Here is an 18975-nt window from a genome sequence, read left to right on the forward strand (position 1 = left end):
TGCTAAAAGAAGCTACTCTGAAAAGCTGAGAAACCAGTTTTCTTCCAACAACCCTGCCTCAGTCTGGACAGGCTTGAAGAATATCACCAATTACAAGTCACCATCCCCCCGATCTGCTGAGAATCAACACCTGGCCGATGAGCTGAATGCTTTTTACTGCAGATTTGAAAAGCCCAGTCTCACACCACACACCCGCTCTGATCTGCAATTCACACGTCCCCCATCACCTCCTGCTCCCCCTCTCCTCCCCCCTCCTGTCATCCAACTCGAGCTTAAGGTCTGTGTGGAGGATGTGAGCCGAGTCTTCAAAAAACAGAAGACTAGGAAAGCTTCAGGCTCAGAAGGCACCTCATCTGCCTGTTTGAAAGCCTGCGCTGACCAACTGGCCCCAGTCTTCACGCAGATCTTCAACAGATCATTGGAGCAGTGTGAAGTTCCCTGCTGCTTCAAACGCTCCACTATCATTCCCGTCCCCAAAAAACCCAAAATCACTGGACTTAATGACTACAGACCTGTCGCTCTCACATCTGTGGTCATGAAGTCGTTTGAAAGACTGGTTCTGGCCCACCTGAAGGACATCACTGGACCCTTGCTCGATCTTCTTCAATTTGCCTACAGAGCAAACAGGTCTGTGGATGATGCAGTCAACATGGGACTGCATTATATACTGCAACATCTCGACAGACCTGGGACTTATGCAAGGATCTTATTTGTGGACTTCAGTTCGGCCATCAATACCATCATGCCTGATCTTCTCTCAGCTAAACTGACCCAGCTCTCCATGCCATCCTCAATCTGTCAGTGGATCTCCATCTTCCTGACAGACCGACAACAGCGAGTGAGACTGGGGAAACTCCAGGACTCTCACTACCAGCACTGGCACCCCCCAGGGGTGTGTTCTCTCCCCACTCTTCTCCCTGTACACCAATGACTGCACTTCTAAAGACCCCTCTGTGAAGCTCCTGAAATTTGCAGACGACACCACTGTCATCGGCCTCATCCAAAACGGGGACGAGTCTGCTTACAGACTGGAGGTTGAACAGCTGGCTGTCTGGTGCAGTTATAACAATGTTGAGCAAACATGCTCAAAACGGTGGAGATGATAGTGGACTTCAGGAGGAACAGCCCAGCTCTTCCCCCACTCACCATCATGAACAGCACTGTGGAAGCAGTGGAGTCATTCAGGTTCCTGGGCACTACCATCTCTCAGGACCTGAAGTGGGACAATCACATTGACTCCATTGTGAAAAAGGCCCAGCAGAGACTGTACTTCCTTCGTCAGCTGAGGAGGTTCAACCTCCCACAGGAACTGCTGATTCAGTTCTACTCGGCTGTCATTGAGTCTGTCTTATGCACTTCCATCACTGTCTGGTTTGGTTCAGCTACCAAATCTGACATCAAGAGACTACAACGCACAATCCGGACTGATTATTGGTGCTCCCCTGCCAACCCTCCAGGACCTGTACTCTTGCAGAGTGAGGAAGAGAGCAGGGAAAATCATCACAGACTCCGCTCACCCTGGACACTGCCTGTTTGAACTGTTACCATCAGGACGGCGACTCCGATCACTGGCCACAAGAACATCTAGGCACAGGAACAGTTTCTTCCCACAGGCCATTTCCCTCCTGAACAGTTAAATACACCCCCCCCCCCCCTTTCCTAAGTGCAATACTCTGACTGTTTAGTGCAATCTTCTAAACTCAGGAGATTATTTATATTTATATATTCATACTACTCAAATACTGTAAATATGTTCATAATCTGTAAATGTTTAGTCTGACTAAACGTAACTGTGACCTTATATTTTTTATACTATTTTTCATATTTTATTCTTAGAGTTTGTATTACTATGTTCTTGTTGTGTTTGTTTTGTATATGTGCACTGGAAGCTTCAGCACCAAGAAAAAATCATTGTGTGTGCAAGCACACTTGGCAATAAAGCTCTTTCTGATTCTGATTCTGATTCTGATTCTGATTCTGATAAGTGCAATTCACCTTTATTCCTCAAGGTGACAATGTCTGATACACAATGATGAAGTGATGTTTCACTGATAGTTACCGCAGGCAGAAAACAAAAGAATAGGAAGAATCATCAGCAAAATGGAATCATCAGCTGGAAATGGCTCAGCGATTTATTGCTGAACACAATCAAATATTAGTGTCACTTGATGGTGGAAATATTGATTTTTGAAGATGTTTAGAATGATAGTTTTGAGGATATGTTTGAGATGGTGAATATGAGCCAGATGCTGAATGTACAGGGAAATGAGCTCTGACGAGGACAGTGATGATGATATAAAACATCTGCTCAAACTGAACCCTTCCAAGCTCCAAAAGGTAACAAAATATGCTTTATTTTATTATTCTTCTTCTGTTACTCTAATATCAGGGGAGTTTTATATTATCGCGACAGGTAGAGATCCATTCATGTTAGATAAAGATCTGGGTCGACATATTTTGGTAAAGACCAAAATATGTAATAATGATTGGCAAAACATCCATGCATTTAAGGGTTAAGGGAAATACAATATAATCAAATTCATAGATACAATGACTAGAGTCCATATCTTAATATTACTACTTCTTTATAAAGGAAAGGGTTGTAAAGGAAAACATAAAATAGAGCATTTTCTTGTGGTGCCCTCAGCTGCGCGTGGTGGTAGCGGCGGCACTGCATGTGTGCGACTCCCCCCAAAAATAATGATATTAATTAATTAAAATGTCATGTTTTTTTTGGTCATATATTTTTTTAAAATGTTTGTTTGTTTGTTTAGAAATACTGATACATTTTTACATTATGTTTACACAACATAACATTTTAAATCGTTTCATATTTATCAGTTTAAATCAGTGTTATTTTAATATCACTCTGAGATAATACTATATTTTATTATTTTTTTGAATTAGTGTTTATTTTTACATCTTACATGTTCAATTTAATTTTAGTTAAAGTTTTAGTAATTTAGTTGCGTTTTTGCCATTTTTATTAATATTTTTTAAATATACAGTTATAGTTTTTTTTTTTTTTTTTTTTAAGTTTTAGTTATTTTAGGATACTGTTAAACTAAATGGCAATGAGAAATGTGTTTTGGTAATTGTTAATTTTTTATATTTTAATTATTTTGTTAAACATTTATTTTATGTCAAGTAACTAAATGTTTTATTTGATTAACTATAATATGTTTAAATGTGTTTTAAACTTGATTTAATGAAACCAACATTCATTTAAAGACTACATTTTTTTTCATGTATACTTTGTGAATTAGCATTTTACAGACTTTACAGACTGTTTGGCCAATATCGAGCAGATTTCTTCTGTGCCAGTGGACACAGTATACATTTCTCTTTGAAGCAACCTTTGTTGCTGCTTCTTATGTGAGACTTTCTGAATACTTTATATCTCACATATCCCAAACTTGCCTTTGTCTTGGACCTTTGAAAGAGGAAACTTCCAAGAAGAAAGGAAATCTCTCATTAATCGCATCTTAATGAATTGAAACTTTTGTAGTCCTGCACCAGGGCACTGTTAGATCAAAGTAGCACCTTTGATGTCTATGTGATGGTGAGAAAATAGTATTTGGGGTAAATATGTGATTTAACTTAAGAACTGGCGAACCATAATTCTCAAAATACTTACTTTTAATTACTAGAAAACCAAGAATGATGGCAAAACCTGTAATGAAGTCAACAAGAATGTTATGCCACCAAACAACATGATTTCTATTAGTATTTGTAGAGTTTTTTGTGTACAGTTTGGAAAAAAACACTGTACAATAGTAGCAATAGAACAACATTTAATTGTGTTAACCTCATTTATTATTGCTATAATAAAATCATTTTTCATGAATTTAATGCTGTCAATGTTGTTAAACTGTAGTGACATGTACATTTAGTAAAATATCTAATATTAATAGTTTGCACAAAAATGCCAAACAACATACTAGCTTTTTTTGATACAAGCATTTGGTCAAATGTTTACCATCACTGAAAAGTCTTAAGTGTATCCATTTCATTTTATGACATGAAAAGAACAAGAAAACATCTTGCAATAGTATTGCATCATAGCTACACTGTATTGCCAAAAGTTTTGGGACATCTGCCTTTACATGCACATGAATTTTAATGGCACTTAATCCCTAGGGTTCAATATGGAGTTTATGGAGGCCCACATTTGCAGCTATAACAGCTTCAACTCTTCTGAGAAGGCTTTCCACAAGGTTGAGTGTTTATGGGAGTTTTTGACCATTCTTCTAGAAGCGTATTTGTGAGGTCAGGTGATGTTGGACGAGAAGGCCTGGCTCGCAGTCTCCTCTCTAATTCATCCTAAAGGTGTTCTATCGGGTTGAGGTCAGGACTCTGTGCCTCCTCACCTAACTCGCTCATCCATGTCTTTATGGACCTTGCTTTGTGCACTGGTGCATAGTCATGTTGGAACAAGAAGGAGTCATCCCCAAACTGTTCCCACAAAGTTGGGAGCATGAAATTGTCCAAAATGTCTTGGCAAGCTGAAGCATGCCACCCCATGCTGATCCACACCACCCCTCCACCAAACTTGGCACAATGCAGTCAGTCAAGTACTGTTCTCCTGGCAACAGCCAAACCCAGACTCATCCATCGGATTGCCAGACAGAGAAGCGTGATTGGTCACTCCAGAGAACACATCTCCACTGCTCTAGAGTCCAGTGGCGGTGTGCTTTACACCACTGCATCCGATGCTTTGCATTGCACTTGGTGATGTGACTTGGATGCAGCTGCTCAGCCATGGAAACCCATTCCATGAATCTCTCTACGCACTGGTCTTGAGCTAATCTGAAGGCTACACGAAGTTTGGAGGTCTATATTGACTCTGCAGAAAGTTGGCGACTTCTACGCACTGTGCGCCTCAGCATGCACTGACCCCGCTTTATGATTTTACGTGGCTTACCACTTCATGGCTGAGTTGCTGTTGTTCCCAATTGCTTCCACTTTGTTATAATACCATAAGAGTTGACCGTGGAATATTAAGTAGTGAGGAAATTTTACGAATGGACTTATTGCACAGATGGCAAACTATCACGGTTCTCCCCTTACGCTAACTAAATACAGACTGTATTATGAAATTCATATTTCATATTTTAATATTCCAGTTCACCTTTTCACTCAAATTTTATTTGAAAAACATGAAAAAATGCTAAATGGAAGCTTAGCTTCCCATTGTTTTTGATATTGTTTATGGTAGCACAGTAATACATTGCCTGCACAACAAGAAAACCTCCCCTCTGGCATGCATATATAATTCATATACATATACATATTCATAATGTATATTCATGCATTACTTTTTTGTGAAATGCAATGTTCAACTGTGACAGTAAGAACATTTATGAATGGATCTTATATGTATGTTTTAAGATGTAAAAATCATGATGAATCATCATGGAATATTGAATTTATTGATGGATGTTTTTGTATTTATCATAAATAATATTACATATGCCACTACACTTTATGCACTTAATGCATTTTGAGATTTAAAATTTTAAATTTTTTCATGCATGAATTGCTTGAATTTTGCTACTTACTTTTATTAAAAGTGTCATTTGGATTTACTAAATCATAAACTTTTGTATATCTATGAAATTGTTCATATACAAAAGAAGGATTTGGTTTTAGAATCTCTCCATACTTGTACATATACACATTGTACATATAATTTTCTTGAGCGATGCAGGTTATGAATAAAATATAAATGCTATAATGATCTAATTCAAACAATATATGAACTCGTAAAAAAGCCAGTTTAAGCAGTTTGACACATAAGAAAATTGAGGAGACATAATAAAAGTGCCTTTTAGGCAAGTCATTTCACTCGGTGGTCATCTTTGAAATTTCAGTCAGAGCAAGTAAAGCTTCAATCTCTTCGACATCAAATTTTCCAAAGCTGTTCACCAAGCTTATAATTAAATTTCATATTTGAAATCACCAATGAAATCTTACAACGACTGTCTCATAAATTTGGTTTCTAAACGCTCAATCATGACAAAAAAACAGATTTTTTTTTTTTAGATTAATTTATTAAGATATTTAGATTAAGTTACACTTTCTCCCATTCATAGTAATACGAGTGCACCGTCTCGATATCTAAAGTCTTTGATATAATTCAGTATTGATGGAAGTGTAAGTCATACAGCTATCCTGTTTATCTAATAACTGTTCTTATTGATGAAATGATGCAGTCCTATTTATGTCTGCTGGTTATTTAGGCCTGTTATCTCTTGTGATGAAAGGATGAAAGATGGGAATGAAAAAAATAGAGAACATACTGCTTGAAGTTGGACAACTGAGGTTTCTGGCATTTTTTTCAAAGGGTTCCTCCAGCGAGAACATAAAAAAAATATTCAGAGGCTCCTCGCATACTAATAATTAATATACTTAAGAAGGTCTAGTCCAAATCTAATATCTACAGTGCAATTTCTGTATAATATGGAGTAGCTTAGAAGTTCACCATGTGAATTCACTGCTGTGACGTGACATAACTGGGACATTTTGCTACTTTGTTAAGACATGTGTGAGTTGAAAAATGAAACATAAATGATAAAACTCGACACCTGGTACATAAAAGCATGTATCATTAAATAATTTTAATGTGATATCGCAGTTGTTTTTTAGGCCCTTAAGTGTTGCTAGCCTGTAGTTGTTCTTTAGCTCCTGTAGTTTTCAGTGTCTTCGCTCACCCCAAAGTCTATTAGTAGAATAAAGCATTTCTTCTTCCTTCTTCCCAGGATGCCCTTTTAACAGCAACGCGAACAAACAAAATAAACCTGAAAGGCAGGGGGTGATGCCAAAGTCAGTGGATAATGAAAGAACTAAAATAAACCAGAGCTTTTTTTTTTTCCTCCCATGTTGCTCAATGTGACGCAACTGTCAATCTTTTGTATTTCTGCTGAATCCCGCCTTCATCACGTCTAACACTTTTCCCCCTTTTTGAAATAGAGACTATTTAAAAGAAACTACTTGAGTTTGGATTACATTGGATTACATTTGGAACAATCAAGCATTTGTCTACAAAATTAAAGTCTTGTTGTGAACAAACAAATCATGTGGTGCAGGTAAAATGCAGAAGAAAAAAGAAATTCAACAGGAAATTACATTGTAGAGAGGAAACTTGACCCCCATCATAACTGTGTGTAAAGGTCAAAAGGTTAAATATTAGAGGTTAGTTGAAAATAAAATGTTCCCTTTCAGTCAGTCACGTTCGACTTACGTCAGACTTCACCGACGAATTGGGATCACTTCAGGGAGCCCCTATCAGCTTCGAGATATAGAGAACAGGCCAATGGGCCATTGGCGTGCGAGATTTGCATCTCGCATTCCGCCCCGCACCGCGAGTATAAACAGGAAGCGAGAGCAGCGCACTATTGTCATTCACTTCGGAGCCAAACAGCGTTGAAGAAGCAAGACTGCTTTTCTAAAAGAGAGCCTATCTACAAGAGAGATACTCCAAAGAACGAGAGGGACGCTTTGTGTTGGCGAAAAGGCACAATCAGCGCGACCGCGTGCTCACCGCTGCATCAGCAAAACAAACTGCTGTTCTCACAGCAACTGTCAGTTTGGTGAGGGCGTTTGTCTCAGTGAGTGCAGACACAGGACTGCACTTATCTCCTGTGTGCTGCCGTGGTCTTCCCCTGGGTGCTTCAGCACTGTTGAAAGAGCTTTTCCTCACAAAAGAGCAACACGGGTGTGACACTGCGTCTTTTTCAAGACGTCATTCCACCCGTGCATTTCTGGATGCGGTTGTTTCCTGTCCTGACGGCCACGATCCCTCTCTCATAAACATGTTGAGACTGCGTTCGTGGGTGATCCATGTTCTCTCAGGGGAACAGGATCACGTCGACGCACTGTTCGTCTCACCTTCCTTGTGAGGGTTTGAGTGTTCAGCGCGCCGTGTGCCGTCTAGCTTCCGGGTGAAGGCGCAGGTTACCACGGCAACCCAGCGCGCGTCGCTCGGCGCTTCAGATGCGTAGTCGAGACCATGAAACCTCAAACGGGGTTGAGTCCCTTCGCTTATACCCCGATCTAGTTTATTTTCTGGTGCACCAGAAAAGGGGCTACTTTGGCTGATACGCCTGGGTGACCTGAGGATTACAGTGAGGCTTCCCCGCCGAGTATATCTCTGTGCGCTCCCCACTCCTCTATCGCATCGCAAGCATGTTGAGACTGTGTTCGTGGGTGGGTTATGTTCTCTCATGAGAGCATCACCACGTCGGCGCGTTGTTCATCTTGCCTTTTTCATAAGGGAATGTTCAACGCGCCGTGTGCACGGCCACGCTCACTATCTCACATGCCTGCTGGTAGCTTACAGATGGGATTGCTGGCGTTTCATTTGGGGCTGTAGCAGAGGACAGATGTCAATCGCTGCATCGGAGAGAGGCCTGTTATGTGTTGAAAATGAAGATGATGCTGAGATTCCCACTATAATAGTGGGTGCTCATGCTGAATCAGATTCATACTTGACAGCCATGCTTTCCTGGGTGGCTGAGGCGTAGTGCAACGCATAAATCGCCTTTTCTGCCCCTTGCCTTTTGCCGGATGTGCATTGGAAGGCTTTGGCATTGTGGAACTATTTGGTGCCAAAATATGGAACAATAAAAGGGCCAAAATCTGTATAAAGTTTTCCTCTCTCTCACTACCCTCATCGGTGAGGTGGCAGTGCCACTGGCAGGCCACCTCCGCCCTGCTTAGTGCACAAGGGTAGTTCTGAGCCGAGGTTGAGCTGCGCACAGCGGTGGTCCTTGGCCAGACGATGTCCACCCTGGTCCAGAAACACCATTGACCCGGATTTGGTCAGGAGCTGCTCTTACCCCAGAGGAGGGCCGGGTGGAAAACCATTGGTAATTTTGTTCTGCCACTGGTGTTAAAAACAGCCAGTGGTACCCAAATTCTCAAGAGCAGTTCCAATACCTCTGGGTCTCGGAGTTCAGGAATGACAGCGTGTGACGCTACAAAGCCTCGCCGCACTCATTCCCCTCCCCACAAGAGGGCGAGAATGGCAGTGTGTGACGTTACAAAGCCATGCCACTCTCATTCCCCTCTTCTCAGCGGTGCGAGGATGACAGTGCGCGACGCTATGCCTCGCCGCTCTTGTTCCCCACTGAGGAAGGAGGTGAGGCAGGCCGTGTGCGGTGCCACAAATCCTTGCCACGTTCAGCCCCTCCTTCAATTGGAGAGTGCGCTTGGCGGTGTACAACCCTTCCATGCCTTGTCAGCCTTTGGTGCCTCTCCAAATCGCCAGCAGGGGGTGCCGGCTATGGGAACGCACACAAGCGGCCTTCCCACACTCGCACACCCCCTCAGTGGAAGCAGGTAGTGTTGCACAGCACACTCAGACCCCACTGCGGGCCGCTACTATGATGTCCGAGTCGGGTCCCTGCACATTGCTACGCTGCCCTGCTGCGGGTACGTCTGTGGTACCGTTGGTCCTGCTTGCACGGTCTCTGGGAGCCTGGCTAGTGCTTCCCAGCCTGTCTCGCCGGCTCATCCGTACCATCAAACTCGGCTATGCGATTCGGTTCGCCCGGCGCTCCCCCAAGTTCAGGGTCATTCACTTCTTGAACCGGTCCCTTCACAGGCTGCCGTTCAGAATGCTAATGCAGAAATGCATCTTCAGGTGCATCCGTCCCCAAGATTGGTTAGCAGCAATCGACCTGAAGGACGCGTACTTTCATGTCTCGATTCTACCTCGACGCAGACCGTTCCTTCGAGTTGCGTTCGAGGGACGGGCATATCAGTACAGAGTCTTACCCTTCGGGCTGTCCCTGACGCCCCGTGTCTACACGAAAGTCGCGGAGGCGGCCATTGCTCCCATGAGAGAGCATGGGGCACCTCAGCCGGTTGGGGTTTCAGGTCAATGGAGAAAAGAGCAAACTCTGCCCCACGCAGAGGATCTCTTTTCTCTGTACGGAGCTGGACTCGGTCTGACAGCGCACCTCACAGAAGAGTGCATCCAGTCGGTGTTGAACTGCTTGAATTCGTTCAAACGCAGGACAGTGGTACCACTGAAACATTTTCAGAGGCTCCTGGGGCATAAGGCATCTGCAGCCGCAGTAACGCCGCTGGGATTGCTTCATATGAGACCGCTTCAAAGATGGCTACACGACCGTGTCCCGAGATGGGCGTGGCACAGCGAATCCCTCCGTGTCCAAGTGACGCCGAGAACACTGCGGCCCTTGCGTACGTCAAAAAAACAGGGTGGTCTATGCTTACATCGCATGTCACAACTCACCCGCCATCTCCTCCTCTGGAGTCAGAAGCGTCTGAGGTCGCTTCGTGCCATTCACACTCCGGGCCTGATAAATTGTGCAGCCGACGAGCTCTCACGTCAGTCAGTGCTCCCGGGAGAGTAGAGACTCCATCCCCAAGTGTTCCAGCTGATCTGTAGTCGTTTCGGGACCGCACAGGTAGACCTGTTTGCCGCCCCGGACACAACCCATTGACAGTAGTTTTATTCCCTGACCGGGGGACCCTCGGCTCGGATGCCCTGGCACTCAGCTGGCCCCGGGACCTACGCAGATGTGCGTTTTCCCCCAGTGAGCCTTCTTGCACAGACACTGTGCAACGTCAGGGAGGACGAGGAGCAAGTCCTGTTGGTGGTTCTGTATTGGCCTAACCGGACTTGGTTCCCGGAACCAGTGCTCCTCGCGACAGCACCTCCTTGGCCCATTCCTCTGAGGAAGGACCTCCGGACTCAGAGACGGGGCACTCTATGGCACCTGCGTCTGGACCTCTGGAAACTCCATGTCTGGTCCCTGACGGGACGCGGAGGTTCTAGGTGGTAGATACCATCACTTCCGCTAGAGCTCCCTCTACGAGGCACCTCTATGCGTTGAAGTGGAACCTGTTCGTCGATTGGTGCTCTTCTCGCCGAGAAGACCCCCAAAGGTGTTCAATCAGTTCTGTGCTTTCCTTCCTACAAGACGGGTTGGAGCGAAGGTTGTCTACCTCCTCCCTCAAAGTTTATGTTGCCGCTATCGCCGCTAATCATGACATGGTAGATGTTCTTAGGTAAGCATGTTCTGATCATCAGGCTCATGAGGGGGGTGAGGAGACTAAATCCGCCTCACCCCCCCTCTATACCCTCTTGGGACTTAACTCTGGTGCTAACTGCACTACAGAGAGCGCCCTTTGAGCCTTTGCAGTCAGCGGAGTTAAAAAAAGTCTCTGAAGGCAGAATTCCTGACTGCATTGGCCTCTATCAAGAGGGTAGGGGACCTGCAGGCATTTTCGGTCAACGAATCGGGCCTGGTAACTCTCATGTAATTTTGAGACCCCGGCCTGGATATGTGCCCAAGGTTCCCACCACTCCCTTCCGGGACCAGTTGGTGAGCCTGCAAGCACTGCCTTTGGAGGAGGCAGACCCAGCCCTAGCTTTTCTCTGCCCCGTCTGTGCCCTGTGGACTTACGTGGACAGAACGCAAAGCTTCAGGACCTCAGAGCAGCTCTTTGTCTGTTACGGAGGACAGAAGAAGGGAAAGGCTGTCTCCAAGCAGAGGATGGCCCACTGGATAGTGGATGCCATTGTCTTGGCGTATGAAACCCAAGACGTGCCCTGCCCACTTGGGTTAAGAGCCCACTCCACCAGGGGTGTAGCTTCTTCCTGGGCGGTGGCTCGTGGCAGCTCGTTGACAGATATTTGTAGTGCTGCGGGCTGGGCGACACCAAGCACGTTCGCTAGATTTTATAGCCTCCGTGTAGAGCCGGTATCTTCCTGTGTGCTCACTTCCCATAGTCAGTAACACCGAAGTGCCCGTTCTAAGTGTCGGCTTGCTGCGCCATTCCCTTCTCCTTGGAACGGATGCGTGCGCTTATTTGCTCCAGTCGAGTTTCCCAGAACGGCGAACCCTGTTGAGTCCTCCGCAACCCGCGGCAGTCGGACATGGCGGAGCATCCGACGCCAGGTCTAACACTCGTATGCATTGGTGGAACTTGTGTTAGGCTGGGTTCCATATCTTGTGACCCCCACAGCGGTCCCATATGTGTATTCTTCCACGGTACGGCTCCCTACGGCGAGCCCGTGTCTTTCCCTCTGCAGAGCTTCCTCTGCCGTCTCAGTGCAGTGTTGTTCCTCCGCCTACAAGGCCGGGGCCACCCCTGGGACTTCCGTATGTTGTACTGCCCAAGGCCAGTCCATACGTGTATTCTCCACATGGTAACTCCCTCTGGGCATGATGTGGCTTCCGCAGCGGCCCCTCTGGGCACGTTTTCCCAGCGCAATAGTCTGCTAAGTGGGTCTTGTGTAACAGCAGCAGTGACTCTCCCAGCGTGAGTTTTCCCGCCCGGAACAGACGGAGTCGGAGGGGCTCTTCGCTGGGCGCTGGAAGTGGTAGTAACTGTGGCGTTTTCCAAAGGGAACCCAATTCGTCGGTGATGTACGTCCTGTTGCCAAAGTTGCTGTACCATCACTGCATGGCCGAGTTACTAGTTCTGTTCCTCAGTGAAAAACAATAGTGCGCTGCTCTCGCTTCCTGTTTATACCCGCAGTGCGGGGCGGAACGCGAGATGCAAATCTCCCAATGGCCTGTTCTCTATATCTTGAAGCTGATAGGGGCTCCCTGAAGTGATCCCAGTTCATCGGTGACGTCCGCCGTACGTCTCCGTTCCCTCCTTCAGGGAACGAGGGTTACCATACGTAACCGAGACGTTATGTTGGATAAGCACCCCCAAAAACGTAATATTTATAAATGAAAAATTGAATGAACGATAGATAGAATGATAGATAAAATGACAGACAGACAGACAGAGAGACAGACAGACAGACAGACAGACAGACAGACAGACAGACAGACTGGCTGGCTGGCTGGCTGGCTGGCTGGCTGGCAGACAGACAGACAGATCTGTATGTAGATCTATATATATATATATATATATATATATATATATATATAGTTTTCGATTCAGTTTTTCCACAGCTGACAGCTCAAAACGGTAAAAGTGCTGATTTGTGTCAGTGTATCCAGCAGGCAGCAATAAATCACTGATCTTACCTTTCTCAAATCAAAAAGTCCTGCTGATATCTACCTCGCACAAGCCATGACTCCAGTGTAATAAGTGTGATGAGAATGTGTCAACAGCCGCAGCGAGAGGCCGGTCCCCTCCGAGGAGAGGAGAGGATGTTTCATCTGAGCTTGAGAAAGCCACACTGTTGATTATGTTTTGGCAGATTTGTGATCGTGAATGCCAAGCCCTGCAGGTACAGCTCTTCAAACAATCAGCTGAGATTGAGTGTCAGGACATGTCAGTCTCCACTCTTGGCCTGAGGGGCACATGTTGTTTGTATTTCTGTCACAACCAAACAAACTTTTTTCTCTACGGAGTGCAACTTTTTTTTGTTGTCTGCGATGCATGTCGGGGCTTTTCTTTTCTTGATGTATGGTTGATACACAGTATTTTCATCTGACAATGTTGATGGGACATTTCTAAGTCTGATCCTTTCTTTTGTAGGGAGTGCCGGAACATCCGTCACTTTCAATCGGAATGGTGATGCACCGGGACGTTACGATCTCTTCCAGTACCAGATGAATATCAACAGCACTCCCGGATATAAAGTTATTGGACAGTGGACAGAAACTCTCCAACTTAACGTGAGTTTATTTGATCTGCAAAAGCATTGTCATGAGATGATGTGTTTCAGATTCCTTCCACCCTGATTTTGGTGAGTTACTGAAATTAAACTTGCATTTTTAGGCAGTTTTACTTTATACTGGTTCCCAAAACATCCATAGATAAAGCCATGAAACCTGTTTAATGGTCCATTTATACTCTCAAGAAAACTCAATAAAAAATTTTTACACAATGTATTTGTTTACGTATTTGTTTAGTATTCATTTTCAGAAAAAAATCGGTGAAAATATATTTATGTATAGGCATTTCATTATTTATTTATGATTAATAAATAAATATAATATATAAATATTTTATTATTTACAACTTATTTATTTGTTTAAATAATTGTTATTTTTACTATTCAGTTTCAGAAAATCTGAAGATTTTTTATAAAATTGTTTTTATATTTTTTTGAATATATCTAGATGGTTTTCATTTACTTATTATTTATTTATTTATTTAATTTAATTTTTATTTATTTTTTAAACTGAAAAAAATGAATGCAGTTTTTTTATATGTTGTATTTATCTAGTTTTATTTATTTATTTAAATATTTGTTATTTTTACTATTCAGTTACAGAAAATCTGAAGATTTTTAATACAATTATTTTCATAATTTGTTGCACATATCTAGACGTTTTTTATGTATTTATTTATTAATTCAATTTAAGACAAATCTGAAAAAATGGATGCACATTTTTATATGTCGTATTTATCTAATTTTATTTATTTATTTAAATTATTTTTAATTTTCACTATTCAGTTTAAGATAATATGAAGATTTTTAATACAATTGTTTTCATATTTTGTTGCATATATCTAGACGATAAGATACATTTATTTATCTTCGTTTGTTCATGTATTTTTAATATCAAGTAATTTGTAATATTAATATTTAAGTACCTAAGATTTATTAGCATTTATATTATTTATTATAATTTATTAATTATAGTGCTGTCAAACAATTAAAAATAACTAATTAATCACACTTTTTTTTTTGTATTAATCGTGATTAATCGCACCTTCCATTACATTTTTATCTATATTTTTTATAGTGTAATAATTTCACATTTTATTAATGTCAGACAACAGCAGGTTTATTAGGCTGCTGTCACTTTAAGACTTCATTTAACTCAATTAACTGTGCTTAAAAGGATACTCGAAATAACAGGCATTTTGGCATACATTTGTGTTTTTGTATGTGCAAACGCTGTCTGAAGTGACTATCTGTGTGCATGAGTGTGTGTGTGTGTGTGTGTGTGTGTGCACTGCATTCTCTTTTGTATCTTATCATGCTTAAATGGTTTAAAAGCATTTGCATGAGAGCGTGATCATAAATTGTAATGCTAGCCAAAGGAGGGAGGAAAAAAGGGATGCTGCATTAAATAACATGTAAACTGAAATAATCCCATACGTTAATGCATTCATTTTGACATCCAATGTTGTCTTAATATATTGTCATAATATATTGACTTACTCCACTTGCAGGTTTCTGGTTTCTTTCTTGTCATTTTCTTTCTGGTGATTCAGGAAGCTCTCTCTACACCCATCGGTTGGGCACAGCCAAGCGTAACAGTTAAACATTATATAATTTTATCCAGATAATTGCTAGGGACATTTAAAAGATTCATCTTAATAGCAAAAGTGTCATAAGACCTCTGATTGAACCATAGATTATACATTAATGTATATGAGAAACCCTTGCTCTGGAGGTTATTATATGTGCATTAATAATATCACCAATCTGTTCGTGCCAATGCATCCTGGGATTATTGAGCATTCACACGGCAGCAATAAATAAAGTTTAGTTTAAATGAAGCGAAATAAAATTATTTTCATACACAGCTCGATTATGAACACTCACTCTCAGCATTACTGTTTTATGATCAGTTTTCTCTTTCAGGTCTAATATTGTCATGGTGGAGCAACATTTTAAAGAGTATTGTGCCAAGCTTGTTAGTTAAAGTCCATAACTTTTTGCGCTCTAGCGGTTAATAAACAGAACTGCATGAGTCATTGCGGAACATTGCAGCCGGAGCTACTTCTCTCTTTTTATTTCTATGGCAAGTCACGCAGGGACTGTGCTCTTCCGCAGCGGTTCCTATCAGTCGGGTCTGAAATTGTCCCAATATAAACACTTATTGTAAGTGTGCCATAATGATTCAGGACAAAACAAGACAAAAACACGGTTTGGAAAATGGATTCATGTTGTACATTCTCATTATATAATTTTTGGAAATCTTGAACACAAAAAAAGTTACGGACAGCAGCTTTAAAGTTATGAAACCAGTTTAAATCAAAGACAGTTTTGAATAATCTGCATCTGGTGGGGTTTTTTGTGGGTTTTTTGTGTTTTACAGTATATCTTTATACGGAATCTTATATTGTATGAAAGTCTGTTTTTGTGTTGTTTTTTTCTGTTCTGTTTTATAGTTTATATAGTTAAAAATATAGAGTGAGAGCCAAAGGCACATTTTCAGTACACAGTTATACCTGGAAATAAATCCTGTTCAAAGATATAAGTAAACATCACATACCTGGCATTTTCAAAGGTGAAAAAAAACTAAACATCTGTGAGAATACTGATAGCTGGATCACAGCAACTATTATATTAACCTTAATATAATGTCCACTCTTAACAGAAAACATGATTTTTGTGATCTCATGCATGCATGTATTATTGCACAGCATGTAAACAAAATTTTGTATAGGCCTATTATATTTTTAATTATCAAAAGATTTGACACATTACTATTTTTTATGTTTTTGAAAGAAGTCTCATGCTCACAAAGCCTGCATTTGTTTGATCAAAAATACAGAAAAAACAGTAATATTGTGAAATAGTATTAAAATTTAAAGTGTCCCTATTATGCTCTTTTAAAGTTTCCTAATTTAGTGCAGGTTTGTATGCCTTAAATGTCAAAATTTTCATTTTCTCATAATATACATTTGTCTGGCTATCACCAGACCAAGCTCAATTTAAGATTGAACATTGGTCTGGGGAGTCTGCTATGTATTTTCTACTGCACAAGAGGTGTGATAAACGAGCATAAATTAAATAACTCTGTACGCAATTGGATAGTCCTTCAATCAATCAGATCACAAGAGGCGTGATCAATGGGCAACGACCCATCGCTTCTCTATCCGTCATTGTGTTAAACCCGCCAATAGCGTGCCAGGTGGATAAGCCAGTCTGTGATTGGTTCCCGTAAAAGTGTAACAGAAGCTGTAGAAATTAATATACAGGCTTCCAGACTGAGTTGCAGGGCGAAATCAAATCGACGGCAGATCAGGCTGGGTTTACCCAGTCTAAATATATACATTGCACATCACCAAAATGTTCAATGATTCTCAAATGACTCGATGGATGAATCAGTCTCTCTAAATCCCTCCTTTTCACAAGCCTACTCTGCTCTGATTGGTCAGATGGCCCAGTCTGTTGTGATTGGTCTACTGCGTACAGCGCGTATTTCGGAAACAAACAGCCATTACTATAACTGAACTCCAGCTCCAGCCTCCGTCCAGAGGCTTAAAGCTCAGGGATTGTACACACTGTAGAGACAGTAACGGTGACCACGATTTTACTCCAATCCGAGTGAGAGTCCGAATCGATATTGGAAGAACTAGTTATTCAACACGAACCTTGAGCAGGTCGTTTCTCAGTGATGCTACTCAGTTTAAAGTACATTATGAGATGTTTCACCTGTAATTCCTTGACGTCAGCATTAAAGGGATAGTTCATCCAAAAATGAAAATGCTGTCATAATTTACTCACCCTCAAGTTGTTCCAAATCTGTATGAGTTTCTTTGTTCTGCTGAACACAAAAGAAGATATTTTGAAGAATGTTTGTAACAAAGCAGTTAGAGCAACCATTGACTACCATAGTATTTTTTTCCCTACTTTGGTAGTCAATGGTTGCTCAATCTGCTTGGTTACAAACATTCTTCAAAATATCTTCTTTTGAAGGACTATCCCTTTAACAAAACGTCCATCAACAAACCTGTGTGTGTGTTTCTAATTTAATGCGGTGCACATGCTGAAACGATATAAATAACAGCGCATATGTTAGCCCAGCACTAACGTGAATGACTGATGGAAGATTAAAGTTTGCAAAACAAATCTTGCTCCATCCTTTATCTTTACTCAAAGTAATAATAATAATAATAATAATAATAAATATAGCTGCAAGCAGCAATACCGGGGCCAAGCGCAAAGAAGAAGACAAGACATGCCAAAATGGCTGGCAGTGTCAGATCAACTGGAGCAATGAGCAATTAATCACGTTTTAAGATGATTTTAGGCAAAAGGCTGAAAAATGCATTGTAGTCTGAGAGTGTCAGACCAACTGCAACAATTAACAATTATACAGTTTAAGAAGATTAGGCAAAATGGCTGAAATATCATATATAGAGTCACTGATAATATAAGTTAATGGTTTATCACTTTTGACCAATAGGTGGCACAGTTACGAAATTGATGTGGTGTAGTCAGAATAAGGGAACAATGACACATGCAAAGTTTGATGCCAATATGTCAAAGCATTGCAGAGATACAGCCTCAAGAGTCATTTTGGCATCATGGCTCAACTTCGTCACTGCGGTTTACAAAAACGGTTTCATCTATTGATGAAAAATCCCTAACTTTTTGTTGACATAGTCTGAAGATGATACGATTCGATTTTGGTGGAAATTGGATAAACGGTCTAGGATGAGTTTGAAAAAGTAGGTTTTGATCAAATAAGAACATTGAGGACAGGATGTTTGACCAAATATGGCAAAATTAGTATCTATGTTCTCGGCATGAGCCAATAAATGTATTATGACCAGTTTCAATATACTAGGCTAATTTAATCAAAAGTTATTAGCATTTTTGTCAAGTTTGTTATATCTTTTGACCACAAGGTGGCACTGCCCTAAAACTTTTTGAGTACCTTCAGGGCATAGCATGGAAGTCACATACCGAGTTTAGTAACAATATACTAATGCATTTGTAAAATATAGCATTTTTTGACAAAATTCAAAATGGCCGACAGCCAAAATGGCCGATATGGTAAAATTGAATATCAGACGACTCGGCATGCCGTCCTGAATGTAACGAGACCACTTTTATGATTTTTGGACAAACAGTTCAGAAGTTATAAGCAAAAATAGCCATTTTTCGTATCTCCGGACCAGTAGGTGGCGCTGCGCCGAAACGCTTTATGTTGCCTCAAGTCATGCTTGTGATGACATGTACCAAGTTTGGTTTGAATACGATAAAGCGTTGCGGAGATATTGCCTTAAGTGTGTTTTTGCAACCGCTACGTAAAATTTGTTTGCGCGTTTATCGCAAATGAT

At 41.6% G+C, this 18975-nt stretch overlaps 1 protein-coding gene across 2 annotated transcripts in view; it reads left to right on the forward strand.

The window, feature by feature from the left end:
• grm7 (glutamate metabotropic receptor 7) overlaps positions 1-18975 on the forward strand; it is a 428364-nt gene that overhangs the window by 285290 nt on the left and 124099 nt on the right. For both annotated transcript variants that reach the window (XM_079808358.1, XM_079808357.1), the window contains exon 7: positions 13477-13616. In XM_079808358.1, coding sequence (XP_079664484.1) covers positions 13477-13616 — 140 coding nt within the window. The remainder of the gene's footprint in view (positions 1-13476; positions 13617-18975) is intronic.

Source organism: Gobio gobio (assembly GCF_949357685.1).
Source record: "Gobio gobio genome assembly, chromosome: 24".
Taxonomy (NCBI): Eukaryota; Metazoa; Chordata; class Actinopteri; order Cypriniformes; family Gobionidae; genus Gobio; species Gobio gobio.